The following is a 17,824-nucleotide window of genomic DNA, read 5'->3' on the forward strand; positions in this document are numbered from 1 at the left end:
TCTCATGGCCATGCAAATTGCAAATGTAGGCCTATGCTATCCTTAAATTCTTCACCAGAACATCAGTTTCTTCCATTGCATCATTGTCACATCAATACATTGACGTCTAATTTCAAGCAATGATGCAAAAATGTTGTGAGAAGAAGCTGAAATCGACAAGAAATGTGAATTTAAATGTATTTTGCATTTCAAGCTACAGTGGAGCCATCTACAGTATAGTACAGTAACTAAGACGGATCACTCCTTGCCAACTCGGCTTGCCCGTAAACTTGAACGTGAGTTAATTGTAATCTTACTCTCTACATACCAAAGTGATTTATCTCGGAATACAGTTGAACTTCAATGAAAACTAATGGTGTGTTGACATGGTTGATATCATGAGTTCAATGATTACTTTTGATTACGTCCGACAATGACCCGTTGACGTGTACCTGCAATTTGTGTGTAAACAGTTATCTATTTTCGGACGAAGCTCAGTCCATCACAAACTTTGGTCGATTTCGGAGAGAACCTCTCATTCCATTTAGCCAATTGTTCATGTGTTTCTTTCATCATGCCTACGACGGCTCAGTTGGGGGGGGGGGCGAATGCCACACTTACTATTTTAACGTTCCTCTTCTTGATCATTGATGGTGTCAAAAGTTAAGGCTGTGACCATCCATAGGTCACCATAGGCCCCTGAATGCTATTGCTAATTAGCGGGATTATCGGGCTAATCCCACTAATTAGCATTCAGGGGCCTATGCTGTGACAATGTGAATGTCTCAGGCCGTGACGGTGAAGTGGATAGGTCTGCTTGCCTCGTGGCTTCTTCTCATTGTCCGCGAAAAAGGTAATTCTGAATGTATAATATGATTGGCGTCTCAGGTCCTGCGGGTTGTCCCTGGGTTGGGGTGGGGTTAATTTTAAAATCTATGGGTGCTGGCGGGGAGATTTGGTTGCAGGGGTTTGCAACTCCCATATCATATGTGATTTTGTCATGTTCTTTCTGACCACTTCTTCTTTTCAGTGAATCACTGAAACTATGAATTCCAAATGCACTGGAAATAAGTCGTGGCAGTGCACTGACGGCACCTGCGTAGATAACTATTCTTCCTGCGGTAAGTCATGATTCATCTAGAGCATCACATAACATGTGACCCATCACATCAAAATGGGTCAAGTTAAAGGGAACTGAAACCGCCAAGCCAGTTCGTATGACCTCGTTTTTATTTCCCGCGTATCGGGTGATCAGAACGAGGCATGAATGAAACATGGCGCCTAGCTGTCAATCATTGAGTGACGTCACTACTATGGAATTTACTACGAAAACTCATGAATGAAAGATCGCATGACTCACGTGATTCTCACATGATTCTCAATAATAACAAATTGAACTGCGCATGCTCGGGCACTGGGGGCGGAACTACAAATCTGAACTCGAATAGGAAGTTGGAAGTTTGACTTTCTCGGGCGGTGAAAGTCGAAAAGTTGAATAAATCGCTCGGCGGTTCCAGTTCCCTTTAAGCTCAGGACAGGTGGAGACCGTTATTACAATACACAGTGCTGTAGTGCAGTAATCATGCATATGAATTTGTTGAAATTTGGTTTAAGTATTTGTGTATCATCGGCAATGCTGAAATTAATATTTAGTGTGTATCTAAGCAATTAGAAAGTTTCTAATTCAATTGCAAATTACAAATTCTTAACGAATGGCCTCAAAGATTTGAAGTTTTATACCACTCCCACTGTTGTATCTCGTGTCGTGCCTGTGATCGTGAATATATTTGGCGATCACTGCCTAATGACAAGTTCAGAAGATCGAATTGAGTTTTCTTTCTCTGGGTAACAGGCTAGATGAAGGTACATTTTCATGCATTAGTGTAATTGTAACTGAAACCAGCCGGGCGAAATTCTCTCTAACAACAGTTCTTCAATTGTATGATTCAAATGTGATACTTTTTTATTGCAGTTAGTCCGAGCTCAGAATGTAGGGGTACGCTCAATCAGTACTACTGTGGACTTCTTAATGGAGATAACTGTGTTTACAGTGATCTTAGTTGCAGTAAGTTGAAGTCAGTTCAGACAGGCAATTCAAATTGCTGTTGCCTGCGAAAATCACATGTGACTATAACTGCTGTGCCTCGATATCAAACCCAGTAACTACTTGTTTTACCTGCAGACGATTGATCCTTATGTTCGCTCATTAGGCCACACTTGTTGGTTTTGTTGGATAACGAATCTTTGGAGTCGAAACCTATGTGGGTGGGATGGAAATTTTTAAAAAATTAAAGATAATATTTTTCTTCAGACTCAAAGCTATGTGGGGTGGGAATAAAAAAAAATCCATCAGACTCAAAATCTATGTGGAGCGGGGAAATAAAATTGAAACATGCTTATTTTTCATCAATTTTAGTGTCAGATCATACAAGAGGACACAAAAAATAAAAATTTGTTGAAATTGGTCGTTGGGAAAAATCTTTTTTCATTTCTCTCTATTTTATGGTTGGGGAAGGGAAAAAAGTGTGTCAAAAACGGTCGTCGGGACTTTCTTTTTTCCACTTTCTGGAAAATGACCTCCGGCGACTTCGTAATCCAACAAATAAGATAGGGGAACTAGGCAGGAGCAGTGGGGTTAAAATGGGGCAATGGGTCATGTTAGATTTAGCTCTTATATATTCGTTGTACAAGCGTGAATAGTTTTGACATAATGTGAGATGGGAGAGACTCCTATTGCCGATATTGTGTAACTTGATCTTGCCTACCTAGCAGCTGCCTTATTATAGTGTCCCTTTAAGATAACTTCTTTTTTACTTTTCTTTTTCCATTTCAGTGAGAGAGTGTGGCATGAATTCAGACACAATACATAAGTTTGACCGTCCCTGTCCAGGCTTCCCTGGAAAGTGTACTTGGTTGTCTTTTTATTGCCGTGAGTGCCAAATAAACAAATATTTCACTGCCATTTTTCCCTGCAATTCCCACTAGCTTTAAATTCACCACCACTGGGTACAGCAGACTGCCCAGAGTGGCATTTTGTGCAAATCTCCTTCTGCCTATGTCTGACAGATGCTGATTGGGATGTACTTTATTGTTTAACCTGGAAACCTGAAACTATTTACCAGGTCAACTTTTAAAGGGATTCTGCGCAATCAACATTTCTCCCTACATTTTACATTTTCTCGGGCGGTGAAAATGAACCTTCTCATTTCCTGTTTATACGTCTAACGCAGATCAGTAAGCTAGACTCGGCCTGATGAACATGTGGACAACAGGGCCTGCAATTGGGTTCCAGTCTGAAACTCGCTTATGACTTGATTGATGATGCATCAATTGCGTTGATACTGACTGAGGCCAATAAGGGCATCTGGGTGTACCGTCAGGGAGGGTGATACGCTGGTAATAAAAATGTTAAAACTAATTTGCACATTTGTTTTCCAGCTTTTTCATGTGGTGGTGATAAAGTCAAGTGTCCACAGAGTAACAGGTGTGAAAAGACATTGGCGTTTTGTGGTAAGTAAGTATTGTCGAAGTGGTTGGACATCAGCCTATCAGGTCAGGGCTTGTATCAGGGGTCCTTACTGGCTTTCTCAAGGTAAGGTGGTACCCTTGATATTCCAAATGTTTTGCCAGTGTGAAACAGAAGGTAGGGTGGCCAGCAAGTTGAGTTCGGGTGGCCCTATAGAAACCCTTCAAAAAGTCAAGAACAAGGTAGGTTGGCTGCTTCCAAGTTAGGGTGGTAAGCTGCCAAGGTAGGATGGGACACCCTGACAAATGGCCTTGTGGAGAACACTGTAAAATACCTGACGTTGTAGCAAAAGGTTACTTGGAGTTTCACTGCCCCTGGCCCTGTGGCTGCTGGTCCATTGCTGGTTATGTGCCGTGTATTGGCTGCTAGGTGGAGAGAAGCAATTTCATGTCAGTTTTGAGATAAGGGGCTTAAAGGGGACGTGCAATGGTATATCGAGTATTCTATTGAGTATGAATGCAGTTCAAGACGGAATGTCATTCGGAGCGCAAAACAGAGCATTTTGTATGTCACGACTGACATCACATTCTTTAGCATTTGTCAGCCTTTCCTTGCATGGACCAAGATCGCCTGCCATGGTTTTGGGAGTTATGGTAGCAACACAACTTCTGAGAGGAAATGTGTGGCAGTATTGTAATATGATGTTCCGTATGATAAATTGGGTGTTAAAGTTTTGATTGAACCATCTTTCTCATAAAAACGTCCTCTCCCAGATAACCGCATTAAAGAGGTTTCTTCGTAATTATGGGTGGACCAGGAAAATAGAAATGAAGTTGCTGTATGCACAGTGGTGTTGTGCAGTATCATGCACGCAATTTTGCTAAAACTTGGTGTGCCGTTGTAGTATTTTTGCATCTGTTTACACAACGGCAATGTAGAAATTTATTTCTAATACGTACATACGCAATTGGAAATTCTCAAATTTAAATATTTTACGAATGGTGGAGGCCTTTAATCTTTCATTTTTTCAGATCCTTGTTTCACTTTCCGATGTGCAAATACAGGGATTTGTATTGCCAGTTACAAACAGTGTAATGGATTCAATGACTGTGGAGACTATTCAGATGAAAGGAATTGTGGGTCTTCAGGGTCAGGGTCGTCAGGGTCAGGGTCATCAGGGAGAGACACGACGGATGTCAGTGGCCCAGCAGGTGAGAGAATTAAACTGACGTGTTCTCCTATTGAATAAACTGAAAGCCCTTTAATGCCACCGCATATGTTTCCTCACAATCGTGCCCAACCAGGCCACAACTGTCATCTAGCGTGTGAAATTGCGAACCACTTATCCCAATCAAAATTACTAATTGAACGATTAGTGTTCAAAGATGATGTCAGACGGTACCGCAGACGTTTTCAAAAGAATTGTCGGCAAGAGACTGTATATATAGTGTTAAAAGGGTACGGCTTATCCGAGAGTACCTGGTCTAGATCACAGGGAACTAAAAGACCAACCAAGTACACCTGGCCGGCAGCATCAAAGGGCTAACTGTCGAACACTACCTTTTGAAACCTCAATCGGTAGAGCAGTGGACCAATAGTTGTTGAAATAACAGAAATAGACCTGCTGTTTGTAGAATGATTGTGTACATTTTCTAGTGCTTTCTAGAACGGCCTCCTACAGGAGAAACACTATAACCAACTGGGCATAATATCTTGTAGTTGTACTGCTTTAGGGGACGTTGAACCCTTTACAGTTGGAGTCTGTATAAGCTTAGGAATTTTCATTTGTTACTTCTGTGCATTAACTGTGTCATGTTATATTCTTTCAGTGGACACCATGTCTATTGCCATTGGAGTCTCTGTCAGCGTAGGAGTGTTCATTTTGATACTTGTGTGTATTCTCTGCATGGTACGAAAAAGGAACACGAATCGTGGAGGACGTGGAAGTGAGTTGTTTTTTACTTTGACACAAGAAGACCTGACCTAGTTTCATTGCGCAGAGTCCGTAGTTGTCATCGTCCGTTAGCAGGTTTGCATCTGGAGGTATCAACTTGAAACTTGGTACATAGGTTCCCCTATGAAATGACACCGGGGAGACCAAATTTTGGTCCAGTCGATTCCTGATTTTGCCACCAGGTGGCTAAAATCGAAAACACTAAAACCGCTAGATCATTGGTAAATTTTTATCATATGATTTGAAACTTGGTGCATATTCATCTTGCCTGTAAACCAAAAGGCGTTTCTCTTAACGAGAAAAGAATATTAGATTGAAAACTATCTGCGCATGAACCCCCGGTTTCATTATATTTCATCGTCCATATTTCAGCAGTTTTGTCACCGCGTCAACGCGGTGGTGGGCCTACCGGAGGACCAACGATAGTTGGAGCAACCCCAATTGCCAGACCTCCACAAATAGCAAGCGCTTCAAGTCCTCATGGATCAAACTCACGGCTTCTTCCTCCCGGTCAGGTTTGTAAAACATTGGCTGAAATTTACGATTTGATCCTGGTTAGGTATGTCTTTTTTTACAGAAAAAGATATTTCTGCTCAACTACTCATTGCTAGGTCGTGTTGATATGTATTAAGTTTCTTTATGACCATTGTCAACCATTTTGCAGCAGCTCTAACAGGAATTTATCATGTTCTTCTAGTTACCGTACGCAGTGGTTCCATCGGCACCTGGTTCTTCTCATAGTCTTAATAGCGCTAGCAGTCATCCTGCAGCGCCACCCCCTTCCTATGATGAAGTAGTTGACAACGACAGGCAGTTCAGGATAGCAGATACACAGGTAAGATGATTCTCTCCATTGGGTGGGAGCTTAGGGGATCCATACCAGAAAAACAAACGACAGCCAGGTTGATACCTGGTGCTAGTGTGGCACTGGAGGGTCAAAAGTCTAATGTCGTTGTCATAGGCCCTATGGATCAAGTTAAACGACCTGGCAAATTGCCACCGAACAAGTTAACTGATCTCCACAAACTTGGTATGTTAGCCAGGGGGATACCGTGTACCAGTGGAGGCAAAGGTCAAGGTAAAAGTCAAGTTCAAAAAGCCTGTAGTACAAAAACGGGCCAATTGCCACCAAACGAATGAATCGATCTCCACCAAGCTTGGTACGTGCAGCCGTGTTGATACCAGTGTGTCACTGGAGGCTCAGGGGTCAAGATCAAAGGCCCTATGGTCGAGATAACATGCTACGGGCAATTACCACCATCCGAATGAACCGATCTCCACCAAACTTGGTACTACCTAAGGGTACTATTCCCTAGTGCCCTCATTACAGCTTAATACCCATTTTAGTATAATAGGGCACATTTGTTTTCTCTTTCAGCTTCCAAGTTATGCAGATTCAGAGCACATCCCTCCTGTCAACCCAAATTATACAAGCACTAGCAGCGTATGACGGTATTAACCCTTGCACTGCTGATAGACATTGGCGCCCTCTTGTGGCGAGGAAAAAAGCAACGTGACGACAAGCTTCTAAAGGACATTAATTCACATGGGGATTCAGAGACGTTTTATTAAATTACGAATGCAAAGTGGGATACACTTTACTATCGGGATATGGGCAGTTCAGCGAAATCTTTTTTATGCAGGATGTAAAGTGTATTCAGTCTTATAAATTCTGACATTTGCCAATGTGACGCAATGGTATACAGTACATGTATATCCAAAACTCAGTTTTGCTGTGATAAAGGTTGAAAATGACTTGCCAGAATCCAGAAGTTTTCGCAACAATTTCTGTACTTGTATCAGTGGATGAACTAAAACCTCTATGTAAACTGTAAGATATACCATGTAATGCTAGATATATTGTGGGTATATAATGTTAGATATATAATTTCTGTTGCGGTTCTATTCAAATTCTATATTTGAACTAGGAGGACCGTAAGAGCTGTTGGTGAAGACTTAAATCATTCTGTGTACATTGTATTTATAAAATATAAAATATATTTAAATATGTGTAAAATATTAAGCATAATCGACTCTGGCTAAAGGATCCACATGTCCCATTTGCATACTCGCATAACCTGTGGTTTTCAGTTTTTACACATGTTGACTCTATCGGCTGAGCCAGTATAAACAATAGTTGAAAATACAAGTAATACTAAAGGTGATTTAGATTTGATGATGGTCTTTCATGATACTGTTTAAACTTATGTACATCGTGTATATATTTGTAGTCGCAGTTGTAGGTGTTTTTAGCAATGTTTTACGTTATCTTACAACTTACTCTGCATAAATTAAAAATTTTACTGTAATTATTATTTTTTTACGGTGTTGTAGTGGTTACATAGGCCTACATGTAAATTATCTTTATACTTTCAACCCTTTTGGGACTGTGCCATTCATAATGACCACAATTTTTTGTATATACATGTATATACAGGTACGATATTTATACGTATTTAGGCAAATGTGCATATAGAAAACAGAATACAGAAATTAGTTAGTTTTGTTCCTATTAAAGGCAGCAAAAATTTGCTGAGAATCTCAATTTTGAAAAATCCTACAGCCATTTCGCCTACAGCCATTTCGCCTACAATCATTTCGCCTACAGCCATTTCGCCTACAGCCATTTCGCCTACAGCCATTTCGCCTACAGCCATTTTGCCTACAATCATTTCGCCTACAGCCATTTCGCCTACAATCATTTCGCCTACAGCCATTTCGCCTACAATCATTTCGCCTACAGCCATTTCGTCTACAGCCATTTCGCCTACAATCATTTTGCCTACAATCATTTTGCCTACAATCATTTCGCCTACAGCCATTTCGCCTACAGCCATTTTGCCTACAGCCATTTTGCCTACAGCCATTTTGCCTACAATCATTTCGCCTACAATCATTTTGCCTACAGTCATTTTGCCTACAGCCATTTCGCCTACAGCCATTTCGCCTACAATCATTTCGCCTACAGCCATTTCGCCTACAATCATTTCGCCTACAGCCATTTCGCCTACTAGCCATTTCGCCTACAATCATTTCGCCTACAGCTATTTCGCCGTACACACTTTAAAGTGATCCAATTAATCCAGTAACCAAATTAGAGCTTCAACAACAACAAATTAGTGTATGATGATTGGGACTCTAAAAGGGAAATGGGATACAATCCTCTGCAACATAGGGCCAAACATATTTCTATCCAATATTGTTGAAACATTTTTATATGCATTGATTAATGAATAAACATAATGTTAACACTACTCGTTCAATCTTACTTTTGACTTTCTTTATTTGATAGCATGGGTCTGCATGAGATTGAATATACCGTTTGCTTGTCTTCGGAGACCAGACATAATCTGTTGTCGGAGATGAAATTGAGGGAGGAAATACTGAAATGAGTGACCTGCATTCCTTTAAAATGCCATTATTCCTCACAAAGGATGCCAAATGACTTTGACATGAGGTTCGAAGATAAAGAGCCACCAACGTATGTACTTGGGAATCATATGTGACATCAGTGTCTGGATACTTTGGTCCAAGGATGTCCTTATAGAGATGGCAATGTCCCAAATCCCCTCGACTAACTGTCAAGGTTTTGACTCAAGGGTGTACTACTAGAGATGTCCTTTTGTATATCTAGACCCTTGGACTTTGCTCTAAAGATTGGCCCAGTTCATTTTGACATCCTTACTGAACATCATACAGCAATGCCAAAGGCCCCAGAGGTTGCGTTTCCGTAGACTTCGCACATGGTGTTTTTCCTTGCTAGGCCCCAGAGGTTGCGTTTCCGTAGACTTCGCACATGGTGTTTTTCCTTGCTAGGCCCCAGAGGTTGCGTTTCCGTAGACTTCGCACGTGGTGTTTTTCCTTGCTGTGACGCGCCCCACACAAAATGAACATCTGTTTGGCTTATTGGACATTCTCATTGGTTGTACCGGGGAGTGTGCAACGGAGACATTGGAAACCACGCCCAAGTCCACAAGTGCTCAAGCAGTACTGATAATCAGGGAGCACAGTGGCACAATGGTTGAACGTCGACCTTATGATTGGGAGGTCCCGGGTCCGATCCTGGCCAGTGCCACTTTGTAACTCTCAACTTGCCTGAAATATCCTTGCCTGCGCTAGATTGGGGCTGCCCTTGGTTCTCGAGAACGGTTTCTTGATAGGTTGGGTAATAATGTTTGTGATTGTAAAGCGGTTTGAGACCAGTAGATAGTACAGCGAGGCAATAAGCAACTTCTTCTTCCCCAGTTAGAGTCATGGTTGAAGGCATCTTAAAACAGACCTGAGTGGATCGATATGTATAATGAAAACATGGACATGTCGCGAGTGGATCAATATTTATAATGAAAACATATGTCGCTTAAACAATTTTGTTTTCCAAAATAGAGCGGTTTGAATGGAAACTGCCATTTCATCTCTTCTATTGATCTTGGCAGTAAATGTGGCAGATGGATGCAGTCAATTCACTTCCATTTAGTATCTCATTAGGGGGAAGAGGGAGCGAGACTTTCAGGGAGTCTAGTAATCCAGCCTTTTCAACATCACTGAGCTTTTCAATGACCCCCAAGAAGGCAAGAAGGCATAGTGTTCAATATGCTAGTATCATACTGCTGGGTCGTCTGCAGGACAAGACAACAATTCTTTCAATAAATGGACTCAAAGAAACAGAGTTCGGTATGAAAACATTTTATTTCATCGTGAAAATGAACCTTGATTCGACAACAATAGACCAGCTGCCTACTACATGTAGTATGCTTTTGTGTAAAACCATTGTTGAAATGTGTAATAAAATCAGCCACAGAAAGTTTAATACAGTAGAACCTCTCTATTAAGGACACCCTTGAGACTGACAAGTGCTGTCCTTAAAAGAGAGGTGTCCTGATCAAAGAGGTCAAAGTAAATGGAAACAACCAACTCGGGACCCAAACTAGTGTCCTTAATAAAGAGGTTGCCCTTAATGGAGAGGTGTCCGCTAAGGGAGGTTCCACTGTAGTTGGGCATTGTACTGATTTTAGCTCGATTATGAAACGTTTCTCCTGGACTCAAAATGCAATGAGTGGAGGGATAGGTATTTGCAACAGACATACTCCATTAACTAGGGAACATATTTGAGCGAACGGGGAAGAGGATGACCTTTCAAGGGTGCACTATTGCACACTAGAACGAGAAGTGGAGTTTCGATAAACCCCACAGATGTCGCAGTAAGTTGCGTAGCTTTTCAAGGCCACGTGAGAACTTCGTAACAACAATGCCAACAACAAATGACATCACACGACGTCATGCAGGATGAGCGAACAGAGCCAGCAAATGATGTCAAAAGTGAAGAATGACAATGAGGAACAACAATGATGAACAGTGACTTCACTGGCTTTTGATCTAAACTGGTCGAACCTGCTGGTGTCTTCTAACAAATTTTGCACAGACCCAAATTTTGTTACATGTATTTGTAAAAAAGTAATTTCTTTACAATTTTTGGACTTCGATTGAGGGTATTCTACATGAAGTTATCTGGATGCATTCATTGAGCGATGGTTAGAATGAGCCTGGGGAGGTCAAAGTAATGATTTCTGAAGAAAATATTTTTTTCTTCAATTTCTGAAAAACTGATAAATGATGTATAACAGTAAGTATCAAATCCAAATGTACACGTATCTACATGTAGTACATGTAGTATATACATGTACACGTGTACATGTAGTACACACATGAACATGTGCACACCAGATCCTGAAATTTCTTTAACTAACTGGTACCAGTATGTTTTGATTCAACTATTAGTCCATGTAACCAAACACCGGTGTTGCAAAAAATTTATGTATTAAAAATTGTTTATTCAATTTAATTTACAACGTAACATTATATCAAGAATTAACAAAGGCTAGTCTTTATTAAAGACTAGTCTTTATTAATTAATAAAGACTTTATTAATTAACAAAGGCTAGTCTTTATTAAAGACTAGTCTTTATTAATTAACAAAGGCTAGTCTTTATTAAAGACTAGTCTTTATTAATTAATAAAGACTAGTCTTTATTAATTAATAACGGCTAGTCTTTATCAATTCTTGATCATATCAATATCAGTGACATGCGTTAAGTAACCAATACAATTATATTTGTAAAACAGCTGCCAATAACCTCACACATAAACCCAAGTAGCCATACTTGATAAAACATTTAAACTTAACTCCTTTTATTGTCACCACTGTGGTGGTGTCATGGTAGTTAAAAGTTAACTACCATGACACCACCATAGTTAAAAGTTAACTACCATGACACCACCATAGTTAAAAGTTAACTACCATGACACCACCATAGTTAAAAGTTAACTACCATGGCACCACCATAGTTAAAAGTTAACGACCATGACAACACCATAGTTAAAAGTTAACTACCATGACACCACCATAGTTAAAAGTTAACTACCATGGCACCACCATAGTTAAAAGTTAACTATCATGACACCACCATAGTGGTGACAACAAGACTACCATGACACCACCATAGTGGTGACAACAAGACTACCATGACACCACCGTAGTGGTGACAACAAGACTACCATGACACCACCATAGTGGTGACAACAAGACTACCATGACACCACCGTAGTGGTGACAACAAGACTACCATGACACCACCGTAGCGGTGACAACAAGACTACCATGACACCACCATAGTGGTGACAACAAGACTACCATGACACCACCATAGTGGTGACAACAAGACTACCATGACACCACCATAGTGGTGACAACAAGACGTAAGACAACAAAACCCCTTTAACAGCAACAAAAATCGACACCAGCGTTAGTAACAACAATTGTTTTGAATGCTTTTTCCCCGATATTCGACTCAAAACTACTATTACAAAAAAGTATCAAAGAAAACTTATTTGGGATATACAGGTTATATATTTTTTGATTATTCCTGTAAATCGCCAATTCGCACCAAGCAAAGATTAAAGCTAACGTGCCATTAATACATTAACACCATAGACACCAGAGATAAAATAATTTGACGAACTTAAGCTTGACATTTTGAGCAATTCACCAACAGGTTGAAAAATACCAAAAATATATAAGGGTCGCTTATATATCTTTGGTGGAAAATGACGATTGAAGCCTGAATGTGTCTACTAGGCATGAAGGACTAAGTAAATAAGGACATTAGAACCTCTCTATTAAGGCCACCCTTTGGACTGACAAAAACTGCCCTCGATTAAGAGATGTCGTGATTACAAAGGTAACTTTCAATGGAAATGACCCATTTGGAACCAGATGCAGCGTCTTTTAGTTTTACTTGAGAGGGTGTCCTTAATAGAGAGGTGTCCGCTAAGGGAGGTTCCACTGCATTGGAAACTGAAAGCCTATACATTTAATATGCCAAGTAAACGGTTTCAACATACTACAAAAGCAATGAGTCTGAGCAGGTGAATCAATGGAAAAACAACATAACTATGGTGCTGTACAAATAGCCACAGCCTAGATTGAAAGCACCTTCATCCTTCTAATCTAGCAAAGGTTGGGATGAAATTTATTATTTTGTCCAAATGTCATTGGGCCAGCACTACAAGTAAAAGCTCGACGAAACGATTTCATCAAAAAGCATACCAAACCAAAACCATAATAGGGACTTTCAGCAAGTTCAAAATTCTTGCCCGTGTTACGTGTCTCTATCGATATAACGTAAGACATTTTCATATCCGGCACACTTTTGATAGGTGAAATGAAAATGGTTCTTCCAAGTAACTTTACAATGATGGATCATTTACATGTAAATCAGTGTCCCTATCGCTTATCACGCATCGGGAATGTGCAGGATGTGAAAACACCATATGTAAAGTAACAATACGGATACACAATACGGGCCTGAATTTTGAACATGCCGAAAGTCTAAAATGCCCCCTTTGATTTCTTGCTATAAAAATATTGAGATTAGAGCTGAGCATCAACTTTGATTTCAGAAACTCTGTAAACGATACTGGATAATAGACTGGAGGAAACAGAGAGCCGAGTGAAGAGCTAATACTGGCAAGGCACCCTCAACTCATGCATGTAAAATGCTGTGGGCCTATATTGTTGATAGGAGCAAAAATGTATTTTATATTTGGCCATCTGCAGACACAACTGGACTGAGGAGTCCCTATTGATCAAACTGCGTCTGCGTTGTAAATGGCGAGTGGAGGCCGACACAGGCTGATTGCTGGGCAATAGCTAAACCCCGCCACAATCGGGCCATCAGCGATCCTTGCCCGACTGAACACTGGCACTGATACTTATCTAGGTATGAAAATATGGGAACAGGCGGCACTGTGTACACCCGAGGCCAGCTTCGTGACGCCGGAGTTATCAACAGTGTAGCAATGCGTCACAACCAACGTAACGTCGCCACAACAAGCACAGTAGCCAGCGACGTCAGACCTGTCACTTGACAAAAACCATCTGACAATTCACATCGTAACCCCACTGACGAGCCTATGCGATGCAAAATAAATGAGGCGAAACGCGTCTGGAGGTCTATTTAAAAGTATCTATGCTTTAAGGAACTGTACACAGTGCCGCCTGTTCCCATATTTTCATACTGATAGTTATCAAGAACATCTCCCTTAACCTCTGCTTCATCGGAAGCTAGATTCTTTCAACCTCACGACGCCTGCAAAACAATTTCTGTGATCTCCTTTGTCGACAGGATTCTCATTGGAATTCCCCAATAGATGGCGCCCTCGGAAACATAAACGTAATTGCTTTTGCCGACTTTGTATAATCCTGCGTAATAGGTGTTGACTAAGTAGACGAGAATACTGCCAGGGAACATCTGACCACCGTGTGTATGGCCTGAAATTGTAAAATCTAGAATTAGTTTTTGCTTTTTCCCACTTGCTCTTCTTCTCCTTCAGCATCCACTCTACACTTCGAGAAAGTATTCTCAACGGAATATTCCTCCTCCAAGCCATGATGAACATTTTTACGGTAGCTGCCGAATGGGTTTATTGGCTTAGCGACACCATCTTTGGCCAGAAGTAGAGTCCATCACAAGCTACTCATGGGGTCTTTTGATTGCCTTGGCATGGATATGAGGAATCTCAGTTTTACATTTCATTTGTAGGACTGTGAGGAGCCAGGAACTTTAGTTCCTTTAAAGTCACAGCAAGTCATCCAGATATCCAATCCTGGGTCTCCCAGGATTGAACCTGGGCCCTATTGCCTTGTAGCCAGCAGTGTTAACCACTCGGCTATGAGGCTCCTCTTCTCAACTCATCATGAGTCTCTCAGTTCTCATCTTTAGTAAAAGTTGCAGTATGTTGTTGAAATGTAATCTGAGTGGCCCTCAACTGGAGACTGCTGTGAAATGAATACACTTGTTACCGGTACACAAATCAATACCTGCACCAGGTGATCTTCCTGCTTTGAATCATAAATGGGCTGAAAAACTGTTTAAGCAGCTGTATTTTCAGTGTTTTTAATACAATCTGTCACAAGGTTCAAATAAATCTTACCAGATAAAACAAGTTTAATATCATGCTTTGATTCCAGAGCCATTTTAGCTGCATTTGGTTGATGGGCAAGAAGTATGATTGGGTATTTTGGGTCACAGGTTGAAACTGCTTTGTCCAGGTCCATGCCATGGCCTTTGTAACTGAAAGAGAATAGCAAGAAATTTGATTAAAGGCAGTTCGTTTAGTACAAATCACACTTCCTTTTTTCTGTGACCCCTCCTCTGGTGTACGCATGCACCCATCAGACTTCCAGCTTAGGTATACAAGAGATCATCAGTCGATGATGTATGTAGACACTGTAAAAAGGCCAAGCTTCATTCAGCTGAGTGTGGGCTGCGTGGGTCTGCGTTGTCTCCATCTTATACCATTGACATGGTAGATAGGAGAAAACCTGTCGCACCTGTTCCTGAGTGATAGTCACAATCCGCTTCAATTGGGCAATCACAATCTCACTTGTGACAGGTGCACTGAAAAGGCCTTTAGAGATACAGTTGATGTACTTGAGATTTGTTCCCTCATTAAGGATTATTGAAAAAGGCCGTCACCAATATTGAATTACTAAGGCAATACAGTTACCTCCATAGGCTATGTTGCCTAAAGCAATTTTTTGTGCCAGGATAAAGTGACTTGTATCTAAGATATAATCAAGAATTAAAAGAATTGTCATTCTGTGACAAGACTTCTACAGCGCCAAATCCAATTTGGTTTCAATCGCTTAATAACTACCCCAAGCTTTTGGCCTGTACATTTACAATTCGAACTCTACTATCTCGGGTGGGAGTACCTAGTGACTAAACTTTGCTCTCCAACTGCATTTTCTTGCCAGGTCCTGTGTAAATTATGATTAGGTCAGCGTCGATCTTACCTGAACTTTGTGGCATCATGGTCATCCACCCCAGCCAAACAAAACTCATCAGACGAGTCAGGTTTCTTGATCTTTGTGTTGTCATTGTGGAGGATACCAAAACCTAGTGTTCGGAGGTGTCTAAACCAGTTATCCACATCCCTTGTGAGGTATTCATGGTTACCTGAATCAGACAAACATATATATGATGAGAAGCTGATTTTTAACTTGAAGACTTTATTTTATTATCCAATGCAAGAATGATGATCTTGGTTATCAAAATAAGAGTAAATAAACCCATTTTTCAGCCCCATTTGACTTGGTCTTTATGATCTTTGAAAGAGGAGTAATACAAGCCAACACTGACTTACCAGAAACAAAAAACTTTCCATATGGTGCTTGTAAATGTTTAGCTGGTTCAACAGCATCCATAAGATCTTGGACATGGCCGTCCACCAAATCTCCGGTGATGACAATCAAATCTGGAAAAAGTTACAAAGAAACGCTATTGATACATGTATGTGTATGAAGTGGTATTAAGGCCTACATGTGCTTCTAACACTAACAGTAACAGTCAGACTTTTTTCTGTAACGATATTTAGATTTGAAACCCCAATGAAGTACATGTACATATATGATGTATTGTATAAGCTGTCCCAATCTGGCAAGTGAGCTGCATTCAGAGTCAATACCATTCTTCCCAAAAATGATCCTGTACCTTTTTCTCATCCAGCTTTCTCCTTAGTATACTATCTTCCAGCTTTCCTTCATACAATCTTCAATTCAAGCTTTCCCTTACACAATTACAATCTTCCAGCTTTCCCATTTACAATCTTCTGACCATCCCTTATAAACTCAGTCAAAACTTTTATTCTGATTGATGAGGATTAAAGTCAAATGGGTTATGGCATTTATTACAACCTTTCATGTGAATGAGAGGTACTTTCCAGCATTACCTGGGTGAAGCTTTTGGACGGCATCTATAACTTCTTCCAACTGTTCCTTTCCGACTGTCGGTCCCAGATGAATATCACATAGTTGAACGATTCTGAACCCGTCAAATGACTTCGAAAGATTCTCAATGGGAATGTGAACTTTTCTAATAATAGGCGGTTGAAATGCGTAGTACACTCCGTAAAAAGATATGAAAAAGGCGTAGATGAAACCAAGGAGGGCTTTCAGTTGAGCAAAGTTATGTTGAGATCGAACAGTTTGTTCAATGAGTGGTCCCTTCTCTTGTATGAGGCAGCGATAAATGAAACGTATCACCCTTGCAAGACTGTTCATAGTCCACGTGATTGTTAACAAATGGAACGTGAAACCAAAACAAATGTAAAAGAGCATCGTAAAAAAACTTGGATTGATGCCAACTATGTGGCGGTTAACTCCGATGACTACAATACACATTGGGGCAAGAAACATAGTCACTACTGCCAGGGCAAGCCTAGCCAACCAGCACACTTTTGGACTTGTTTTGAAATATCCGAGGTCGTACATTTCGGTCGAAACCTGTTCCACCACACAACTTGAGCTGTATACAACAAAACATACAACTGCTAAGTAAAACTGGGATGCGTAACCTATTCTTCTCACTTCACTTTGGGAGAATAAAAGTCCTATTTCCACCAGGGAAAGGGCAGAGGCCCACACAAACCACTTTGTTGTGCTAGCCATGTCGATGTTACACAAAAATCATAAATATTTCTTGTTTTTGGAATAGTGTCGTTTACAACAATAACAATGATAGACCCCCCTCATCTCTAAAATCATTGATTACGGCCAATAAATGATTGTTTCAAACAAAAAAATCTAAATTCTTGCCAGAAAAATCCTGTCATTAGTCATTTTTTGTTTCGGATGAAGTTTAAAAGGCAATGTTTACATGTTCTATTATTGTTAATGTGGTAAGCAATGCGGAAATGCACCTGTCAGCTCAAATACTTATTTTTACATCAGCAAAACACCAGATTTTACCCATTTAAAACCAGAGAAATATCTAAATGCATGAATGAATGATTTATTATATATGTTCTTTGAAATAAAATACTGATAGAACACCGAATAGACGCAGCTATGTGCACCACTTATTGAG

At 40.4% G+C, this 17,824-nt stretch overlaps 2 protein-coding genes across 4 annotated transcripts; one reads left to right on the forward strand and one right to left on the reverse strand.

Annotated features, from left to right (window-relative positions):
* Positions 1–203: 203 nt before the first annotated feature.
* On the forward strand, positions 204–8,643 carry LOC135496323 (uncharacterized). Of its 3 annotated transcripts, none has more exons than XM_064785586.1 (10): positions 204–275; positions 1,010–1,100; positions 1,952–2,044; positions 2,813–2,908; positions 3,418–3,489; positions 4,477–4,656; positions 5,275–5,391; positions 5,772–5,914; positions 6,097–6,234; positions 6,778–8,643. In XM_064785586.1, the coding sequence occupies exons 2-10, from the start codon at positions 1,025–1,027 to the stop codon at positions 6,847–6,849; spliced, it is 987 nt and encodes a 328-aa protein (XP_064641656.1). In that variant the 5' UTR covers positions 204–275; positions 1,010–1,024; the 3' UTR covers positions 6,850–8,643. The 3 variants fall into 3 exon arrangements, with proteins under 3 accessions (XP_064641656.1, XP_064641658.1, XP_064641657.1); XM_064785588.1 differs by having other exon boundaries at positions 269–355; XM_064785587.1 differs by lacking the exon at positions 204–275 and adding an exon at positions 759–832.
* Positions 8,644–11,381: 2,738 nt separating this feature from the next.
* On the reverse strand, positions 11,382–17,562 carry LOC135495461 (transmembrane protein with metallophosphoesterase domain-like). The gene is made up of 5 exons (XM_064784135.1): positions 16,689–17,562; positions 16,104–16,214; positions 15,754–15,916; positions 14,889–15,028; positions 11,382–14,226 (listed from the first exon to the last, which is right to left on the reverse strand). Exons 1-5 carry the CDS (start codon positions 17,404–17,406, stop codon positions 14,036–14,038), a joined length of 1,323 nt encoding a protein of 440 aa, XP_064640205.1. The 5' UTR covers positions 17,407–17,562; the 3' UTR covers positions 11,382–14,035.
* Positions 17,563–17,824: the final 262 nt, after the last annotated feature.

The sequence above is a fragment of the Lineus longissimus genome, chromosome 11 (genome assembly GCF_910592395.1).
Source record: "Lineus longissimus chromosome 11, tnLinLong1.2, whole genome shotgun sequence".
Taxonomy (NCBI): Eukaryota; Metazoa; Nemertea; class Pilidiophora; order Heteronemertea; family Lineidae; genus Lineus; species Lineus longissimus.

Excerpts from the sequence above, each read along its gene's own strand:
- LOC135496323 (XM_064785586.1), top strand. The coding sequence starts at position 1,025 with ATGAATTCCAAATGCACTGGAAATAAGTCGTGGCAGTGCACTGACGGC. Across the intron at positions 2,045-2,812 it reads TTACAGTGATCTTAGTTGCA|TGAGAGAGTGTGGCATGAAT; the intron begins GTAAGTTGAAGT and ends TTTCCATTTCAG. Across the intron at positions 5,915-6,096 it reads GGCTTCTTCCTCCCGGTCAG|TTACCGTACGCAGTGGTTCC; the intron begins GTTTGTAAAACA and ends ATGTTCTTCTAG.
- LOC135495461 (XM_064784135.1), bottom strand. The coding sequence starts at position 17,406 with ATGGCTAGCACAACAAAGTGGTTTGTGTGGGCCTCTGCCCTTTCCCTG. Across the intron at positions 16,215-16,688 it reads CGTCCAAAAGCTTCACCCAG|ATTTGATTGTCATCACCGGA; the intron begins GTAATGCTGGAA and ends AACTTTTTCCAG. Across the intron at positions 15,917-16,103 it reads TGGAAAGTTTTTTGTTTCTG|GTAACCATGAATACCTCACA; the intron begins GTAAGTCAGTGT and ends TGTCTGATTCAG.